The sequence below is a fragment of the Corvus cornix genome, chromosome 5 (genome assembly GCF_000738735.6).
Source record: "Corvus cornix cornix isolate S_Up_H32 chromosome 5, ASM73873v5, whole genome shotgun sequence".
Taxonomy (NCBI): domain Eukaryota; kingdom Metazoa; phylum Chordata; class Aves; order Passeriformes; family Corvidae; genus Corvus; species Corvus cornix.
Genome location: NC_046335.1, coordinates 17528054 through 17537007, shown reverse-complemented (window position 1 = coordinate 17537007; position 8954 = coordinate 17528054). Strand labels below are relative to the sequence as shown.

Genomic DNA, 8954 nt, shown 5'->3' with positions numbered 1-8954 from the left:
CTTTTTGTCCAGGAAGTGTTTGGTACAGTGCCCACGACTGCACTGCTGTCCCAGCACCTTGGGACTGAGCTCTCCACCCCAGCACAGGCACAAAACAAATGCTTTGTCTTTTGGGTGTTTTTCCAGTGCAGCGCTTGTCACAATCCTTCTGCTCTTTAAAATGGTGAAAAAAAGACAAGGGAAACAAACCAGTTCAGAACAATTAAAGAATTACTGATAGTTCTCCACTTGAAAATCCTATGAACTGCCACTTCACTTAAAAATAAATACTCTAAGATGTCTCCATTTATACCAAGCAGAACTTTCTTCTAAGGAATTCTTTTTTCCTACTGGGCCCACTGTGGTTTTCTTCAAGAAGGTTCCCCGTGCCTTGCATGGTAAAAAAATAATCCACACATGTCAATAAATATGTTTAAGTGATATTAAAATAAGGAAAAGTGTTGAACAGTAACATAAATGCACTTTTTTATTAAATCTTTTTTATATTTTGGGGAACTACATTTTCACAAAAATATACAAAAGAATTTCTTTTTACAAATATTTACATTCAATATCAGAAAACAATGATAGCTACATATTTTAAACTTATATTTGACAAATATAGTCTTGAATTCTGAAACTTAACACTCCAGGAAAAGTTTGTTTTTTTTTTTTTAAATAAAGTACTCAAAGTTCATATTCAAATTTAAAAAAATCTTAATTAATGCAAAAATCTGACATTTAATTTTTATATATATATATATACTTTAAATAAACATACAACATTGTTACAGGAATTAGATGTTCATGGTGGAAACCAGAATGGAGTACACTTAAACCCATGATCCTTATTACAGTAATACATGACTATACCTTTGGACTAGTTTAAAATACCTTTTTTTTTTTTTTTTTTCCTGTTAAAGCAAGAGGATTATCTGACACACTCCATAATGAAACAACAAATCTGAACAGACAACTGGATTTTAAGCTTAAAGAACTACAGTAAAATATTTTTGTAAGGTGACCTGACGGGAGAGTGGAAAGGAAAGGAGATGCTCTGGTGCTGCACAGAGCACTGCTGGAATGGGTTTCCAGATGAAAGACTGCAAAGAACATTATTTTTCTACAGAATTTCCCAATGCCTTTATTAACTGTCCCTTGCAGAAATAGCTGCCACCATGAAGCTGTTTTCCATGTGAGATGAGGAGACAATAATTTGTAAGGGCAGCAGAAAAGCAGAACCATCCCCATTGCTGCATTTCCACTGCTGTGCTGGGCTGTCACCAGTTGCACAGTGTTCAGCATGAGAAAAGGAGCTGCTGCTTTTCCTCTGCTAAAAATAGTGAACAAACCAAGCCACAAAGCTAAAAGTGCATTTTTTTTTAAAGGGAATGGTTCTAATGCATTTACTTAGTTTGTTACATTTTTAAGTTACCATTTTGGGCTTGAGTGTATTCTGAGATGGAATTTTACATTAAAATGCCTTAACTTGCTTCACAAATCAGTAATGCAGCTTTTCCATTACTTTATGCTGTTTACCCATAACTGAACTAAAAAGCAGAAATGAAGCTAATTACCAGATACTGGTTAAAAAAAAAAATTCAAGCTATTTTGCACCTGAAACCACAACACCAGGGTACGTTAGTAGCAAGAAAAGGAAAAACAGACCAGAAATGTGTAAAGTACTACCTAACAGCACCAATATTTCACAAAAGTACAGGAAACCATTTTTATTTCATGCAATGTGTGTCTGTGTTCATGCCTGGAGTTTCTTTAGAAAGGATGTTTACTGGATTCCAAAAGAATACAGTGTAGCACATGTCCTGGGTGCAACTGGTGGTTGAAAAAAGCATGGTGTTACGGCAGTACCACTTCCAGCTCCATTGCATGGAAAGATCCCCCCCCTTCTCCCCCATCGCAAGAATTTGCAACTAAGTTAATAGAAAATTCATTTTCAGCAACAGAATGCTTGGGATTGGCTTTGCATTACAAATGCCCACAGTGACAGCAAAGCTGTGGTTAAAGCTGGCTGACCTCAGCCACTACAGTGGAAAAATAAACTTATTTGGCGGTGGGGAGCTGGGATAAGGGCTTCTGTGAGAAGGAGGAAGAGCAGTAATAACCAAAGCTAAGGAAGGAATAATGGAGGATATTACATGAACATTTCCTTTTTGTTTTCCCTAAAGGCTTACAATCCTGTAGAGGACTGAAAATAAAATACCCCTCTACTACAGCTCTTTTTTCAGAACCCACGAATGCAACACTTGTTGTAGTAATTCACATTTTTGTCCTTACAGCCTCAGCTCTGGCCTCAGTCCCACTGAGAACAGCTGAAGGCAACAGCAGTTTTATGAGCTCTGCAGCATCACACATGATGGGACAGTGGCATTTGTCCCCTCCTAAGTACTCATTTTAGAAAACTGGTAAAGCACAACTGGCCTTAATGCTCTGGTCTAAAACACCCGTTATGTGGGGGCCACTCAGCAGTTAAGTGGATAGAACCTGCTTTCCTCTACAAACAGTGCAAATCACACATATCTTCACATCACTGGAACAAACATGACAATAGTTTGGGGGATATCATTAAAAAACAAAAAACATTTGAGGTTTGTTGGTTTTGGTCTGGGGTTTCTTTCTGTTTTTCAGTAAGCTCTCACATGACATCGTGCCCAAACTGAGCGAGATATGTGCTGCTAAGGGCAAAATCACTTTGTAGGGTCTTGAAGTTATCCCACAAACAGCAACAGAAACTAAGGAAACACCTATTTTGGCTTATGGAAGAGAAATCCAAACACACTGAGCAATAGGAACATCCTGCCTCTCATGTCCCATACTCAACTGCCCTCTAGCAGGTGGAGAAGGATCAGTCCAGCTATTCATGCACAAATTGTGTGTTTCTTACAAAGAGTTGCTGCAAGTCCAGTTGTCTACCCAGCACCTATAATGAGTTTGGATTGTTTTTACTTAAAGTTTACCTTAATTACTTCCTTTTTTGTAATGGTTTACTATGGGATAAAATCAAGAACTTTATATTGATTTATTTCTATTCAGATGTATTTGTAGGGTCTACATTATATTCACCCGAGTTCCTATATATTTGAAGGCCCATGGCATGGAACCACTGAAGGAAAACTTGGCTCAAGTAGGATCCAAACTGCCGTGTGCAGATTCCTCTCGCTGTCACACCTCAGGTTAAACATAATAGAACCCACAGTTTTCATGTCTGTCATCTTAAATGTTGTGAATGCCTGGGAACAGAACCAAGAACTGCTGAATAGGAAAGAAACAAGAGAGGCAGTAATTGCTACAGCTTGGTTATGAAGAGTTTTCTGAAGTATAGTATTTCTTTGGTTTAGTATTTTTTGTTTAAAGAACATTTTCAGAGCAGGCCTATTAAAACAATTCATGTTTGGTTTAGGTGGAAAGATGAGTAGCCTTTTGAAATACATCCTTAAACTCTTTTGCCTGAGCTCTCAGTACTACAGAGGACTTCTCTCTTTATAGCACTGTCTTTGTTCCAACGTGCCTCCACTGCAGCTGTGGGTAACCTCAGCTCTAAACAGGTGTCCCACAGGTACAAGAGTGGAGACAGCAGTGAGTGGAAGTGGCTGCATCTTCCCAAAAATAGAGCAACCGAAGTTGCCTGCAGCCTTCCCTTGAGCCCTCTCCTGCTCTCCTAAGGAAGTGTAAGGAAGTCCTCACACTTCCCAAGCAGCCACTGAATACTTCCCACTTGAAGCAAGATGTTTGCCACTCACCACCTCCCATGTCAGTTCTTCCATCTTGCCTTTGCCTATTTTTGAGTGTTCCTTTCTCTGCTTTCCTTTCTTCTGCCTTTTCTCCATGTGCGTTTACTGGTTTCCTGTTACTGTTTCCTCCACCCTATGTTCCATAATTCCAAAAAAAAGAAGATATTATAAGAATTACGGAAATTTTAAGAATTGCCAATTGTCATCATGCTAAGACCTTACACTTTCTGTTGTTTTGTTTTAAACAGAGGGGGAAGAGAACACGTGTTCCATGCTTTTTTTCTCCTTTACTTTCCAAAGAAGTAGTGAATTGGCTGGATTGCTGATCTCACAGTAAACTAAAAAAGAGATCAAGGTATTAAGGTTATGACTTGTTTGCTGTTAGTAAACTGAGAAAAGGATGGTGAGTGTTCTAGCATCAAATTCACTGAGAAAAACACCTCAGATGCAAATGATTTTGGCAAGGAAACCTATTGTGGCTTTTATGCATATTAGACACCTAAAACTATTCTATTTTTATTTCTAAAATGAGATATGCAGAATTCAAGTCTGAAGTCAAAGTCAAGTGAAGAGCAGAAGCCAGGGCCAACAAAATAAATGGGCTTCGTGTAACCACCCAACAGTGAGTGGTGTGAAGAATGACAGCAGGCTTTGGCAAGCACACGGATCTATCCACATGAGCAGAAATCAAATGCTGCTAAAAATTTTAGAAAAACAGAGCAGATTGCAAGGAAGCATTAAAAAACCCAGTAAGAACAAAAAAGCACACAAATGCAATGCAACTAGGGGTGTTTACACCACTGATGTGGCAATTCATTTTGTGACTTGCAGTCTTACTTCCCTTTCTGTAGAGTCTACAGGATGCTCCACTTTGTTCAAGACTACTGCCTACAGCTTAACAGAATTCAAAACAAAAAACACTTTCAGGATTAAGGCTGGTCACATCTCTGACACTGAAAATGACACAGGGAACATGTCACCTTGCCTAATTAAATGCTGTATTTGAAGCCAACATCCTTTTCTTGTCACACTCTTACACTTTGCCCAGCACATCCAGCCTGGGCTCTGAGCAGCATTCTGAGGCAGGGAAGCTGCTTGGGGCCAGCTCCAGGGCGCTGGGTCTCTTGGCAAACTGGCAGCTCAAACAGTGGGGCTGAGGTGGTTTAGGCAGCAGCTTAGAGAAGGGGATCATAGTTTTAAACTAAGCCACTCCTGAATGCTATCAAAATCCTGCTCTTGGTACTGAAGCCCTTTATTTTGGTCGTGTTCTAGACTGAGGAGGTGTCTCACCTGCAGTGTACCTGCTTTCTGATGGCAAAATTCCAGGCCAGCATTAACCTGACTGGTAGAAAGTTCAGTTATGCTGAAATGAATCTTGCTAACACTGAAACCCTGATACAGAGCAAAGTAAGAAGCTGCTCTGAATGTGTGCTTTTCCTCAGCTGTCACCAAGTGATAAAATAGCCTTAATTTTCTGAAATCCTATCCTTTAGTTTCACAGCATTTCTTGCTTTCCCTAGCAAAATCAGAAAGTCATATATGCTGACTGCCTTCTTGAGAATTTAAAAAAAAAAGATTTCAAGTCTAAATGATTCAACATATTTGGGTAATTTGCTCTCTCTGACCTAATTCCCAACTGTGTTCCTCGGTTCCTGCATTATGTCAACTTTCAGTTCTAAATGCATTTATTTTTAGTATTTCCTTGCTCCTAGGAGCTGGATTTTCCTTATTCTCTTTTTTCTAAGTATGCTTAATAGCTTTCAAGGGCATATTTATTTTTTTAAGTGAAATGTAATTTTATTTTAATTGACTCAGTTTTCTAGTTAATTTCTTTTATTACCAAAAATATTGCTGACTAAAGATCCCAAAGATGTATGTTTGCTGCTAACCAAAACCACAAGCTATAGTACAAAATCATCCACTAGTGATTAAATTATACAAAGAACTTTTGCCTCCCCTTCCCTGGTGCTGTATAACCCCAGAATAGGCTTTCTCCAGCTTCAGGCAGAGCCTTCCTGCTCTCAGTTCTCTCTGATGCTTCCAGATGAAAGGCTTTCACTAGTCTCTCCACATTCCAGCTTCTTTCCTGACCTATCCTACGGGGTTCTGTCATCCTTTGATTTCTCCGTGGAGCATCCAGCCTCGAGCTCCCACTGCCTATCAGAACAGGCAGCCTGTTCCCATGTGCACATGCGTCAAGCATGGGTGGCAACAATTAGCAAGTTACTACAGTAGCATTTAATGTAAACAGTAAATGAGGCACGGTAGCAAGCACCATCACAGACAAAAAGACAAAAACCACCACAAAGCTGCCAACTTGGACCATGCTGACAGCCAGCTCTTCACTTCAGCAGAGAATCACAGCTACATTATGTTCCAAACTGCAACTGAGGCTCTGCTACTCTTCTCCTCAACATTTGTGATAATTCCCAGCTGGCTGCCACCATTTTACCTGGCAAACCATGGAGCAGTTTCACCAGGGAAAACACTAGCTACCAATTTGGGCTGCAAGAGGAGGAACAATGCTGGCAGTTCAGTTTTTGAAGAGCTCCTCAGCTTCCAGCTCCCATCCCAGCCCTTTACAGTAGCAGTGAGGTTCGGAAGAGAGTGAAGAAGCAGGGAGACCTGGAGGCTCAGCCTCTCCCACTGCAGCTCTCAGCCTCGCCCCTCTCAGAGCAGCCCTGCTGCAATTCACCTGCCCCTTTCTTCTCATCCTTCAGCTCTGGAGTGGCCTTTGGGATTCCTCAGGGGAAAAGCACCAATGGACAAATTATCAGTGGAGAGGCACAACATTAATGAAGGGTGTAGGGGGAGGGAGGAGAAGAGGACCAGCAACAGGGATTCCAGGAAAAAACCCTCTTGATCCACATACCTCCTTCACTGGGTGAAGGCCTACAGAAGAGCTCACTGAGCCTAGGATTTTGAGGGGAAAACTCAGAGACAGAAAAATACGGACTTTGATCTGACAGTCTGAGTAGGACAGACTGTGAGGGAGCTCTTAACAGTCATCCATCTCGATCCAATGAAAGGCAACTTTAAAATAGAGGCAGGACAGATCTTACTTCAAGTCCGAAAGTCCTGCACAGATGTGTTTAATAAGGGATAGAATCACAGCCATCAAAGAGCACACTGCAAACCATTTCTCTGGTAAAGAGAAGATATAAACACCAGAGACTAATTTTCATGTACAACAGAGACAGGAAACAAGGTTATGAGATACATCAGGTCTAATCACAACTCTCATATGCAATTCCCCTAAACTCAAAAACATTACTGGCAAGATCTCCCTGTACACTCATGACCAAATCCTTAGAGTTTTTGCTCCTGTAGAATAGCAGCTGCATGACTGGCAAGACTTTGCTAAGAACCATCATGCTGAGAAACCTGATAACCGTTTAGTTCATCAACTTCTTTAAAATAAATATTTGTTATAGCTTGATATATAAAATATATTACCTAAGACAGTTGGGTAACTAGTTTTGTATAGCACATAAAAAGGAGAGCACAGAAGTTTGGCTCTGTAACTGTTCTCTTCTACCTGCAAGCCCTCCCATTCCCTCTGTAACCAACATGCACACAAGAAGAGATGAGATTTATTTCTTTTTCATCTGGCATAAGAAAACGCAGGAGATGAATAACAGTGAAGCCTATTGACTGACCTAAACAAGTGCCACTGTCAAAGCAACGCTGGCTTGCACAGAAAGAGAGCTTTCTGTTCACAGCAGAATGCCACAATGAGAGCAGTGCTGATAATTAGTGACTTTTGATCCCTGCTATGTTGCATGAATATGAACTGTCTGTAATGCTTCTCTATGACATGATTTAGACAAACAGCTAATGAAATCTTCCTCACTTGTACCCAAAAACACAGCTTTGTTCAGGTGTTTATCACCATGGAAATGTCTTTCCAACTTAGAATCTCAGTTACGTTGCAGGATAGAATAAATGCTTGAGGTGACAGCAGGTCCATTCAAGGAAGCAGACGATTGGACATTTTTTACAATCAGAAGAGAAATCTGAATAGAGACATCTCCCAGCTAGTCCTAACTCTGTTAAAAAGTTCAAATGTATAAAATATAATGCTTGCAAAGTTCTCTCTGAATCTCCCCTATGATGCTGAGAAAATAAAATCAATTCATATTGCTCTGAAATTCTATTTTTGCCACTGGTGACATCCCAAGCTTTATCAACAAGAAGACTACAAAATCCTCACCCTGGTCCTCATTTCCAGCAGAGAGGCTCACAGCCCAGTCAAGTAACACAGCAATAATCTCTCTTCCACTGAGAATACTTTTATTCACAAGGCAAAAATTGGGAGTTAGACTTTTAGGTAGTGGGCAAGGCACTCGCGAAGTGAGCAAATCTATTTTTGCTCATAGAACTAATTTAATGTTTAAGTGCAACAAAAACACTAAATTAGCCATGAAGATCATGCATATCCAACGGCTTTCACCAGACATGACTGTGACCCAGGCCTCTAAATACGGAAATATTTCAGTCATAAGGAATCAACTCTATTATTTTCTGCTTCACCAGATATGATGTTTCCTTTTGACCAGCCATAGAAATATAATTTCCATTATAATAATTAAACATTTATTAAAATACTATATATTTAAGAGTTAATATATGGTCTCTCCCAGTAATAAAATATGGAATACTCTTTTAATCTATGCTATTTAGACCTCAAAACTTAAAGGAAAAACATTCATGCTGAAAATAGATCAATGTACAGCACTAGGTCAGAAATAGCATCTCTCGATTAAAACCCCAAGAACTTGCTGTGAAACTGTACATTGATTAACAATTCACTTTTTCCTTTCATCCACATATTTCATTTTCAACATCTGGCAGTGAGTGGAATACAAACCCAGATTATCTGACACTGAAGCCAACCTAGCCTCACAGTGTGTTTGTGACAGTCCATCCTTCTGGCAGACTCCAGGTCCTGTCTGTCAGAGACAGATTGCTCTGTGTCTTGGGTCATTTCTTACGCATGCAGGGCACAGTAGAATGTCACATTGCAATCCTGGGTTATTTCATGCCTGGTACTTCATGCAGTGTCCTCTTTGCAAGTCTCCATGTCTCCCTCAATGAGGCATATGCACACACTTCCAAACAAATAAGCTGTGTTTTCAAAAAAGATATTAAATATGAAATATAGAAGACTACAATGTTGTTAAAAGAAATGCGTAACACAGCCAAAATAAATTTCCATTAAAAGTA

At 39.8% G+C, this 8954-nt stretch overlaps 1 protein-coding gene across 6 annotated transcripts in view; it reads right to left on the bottom strand.

The window, feature by feature from the left end:
- Positions 1 to 728: 728 nt before the first annotated feature.
- Positions 729 to 8954, bottom strand: part of EML5 (EMAP like 5) — a 111404-nt gene continuing 103178 nt past the window's right edge. For all 6 annotated transcript variants that reach the window (XM_039551893.1, XM_039551894.1, XM_039551896.1 and 3 more), the window contains one exon: positions 729 to 8855. In XM_039551893.1, the coding sequence (XP_039407827.1) occupies positions 8819 to 8855 (37 nt within the window). In that variant the 3' untranslated portion in view covers positions 729 to 8818. The remainder of the gene's footprint in view (positions 8856 to 8954) is intronic.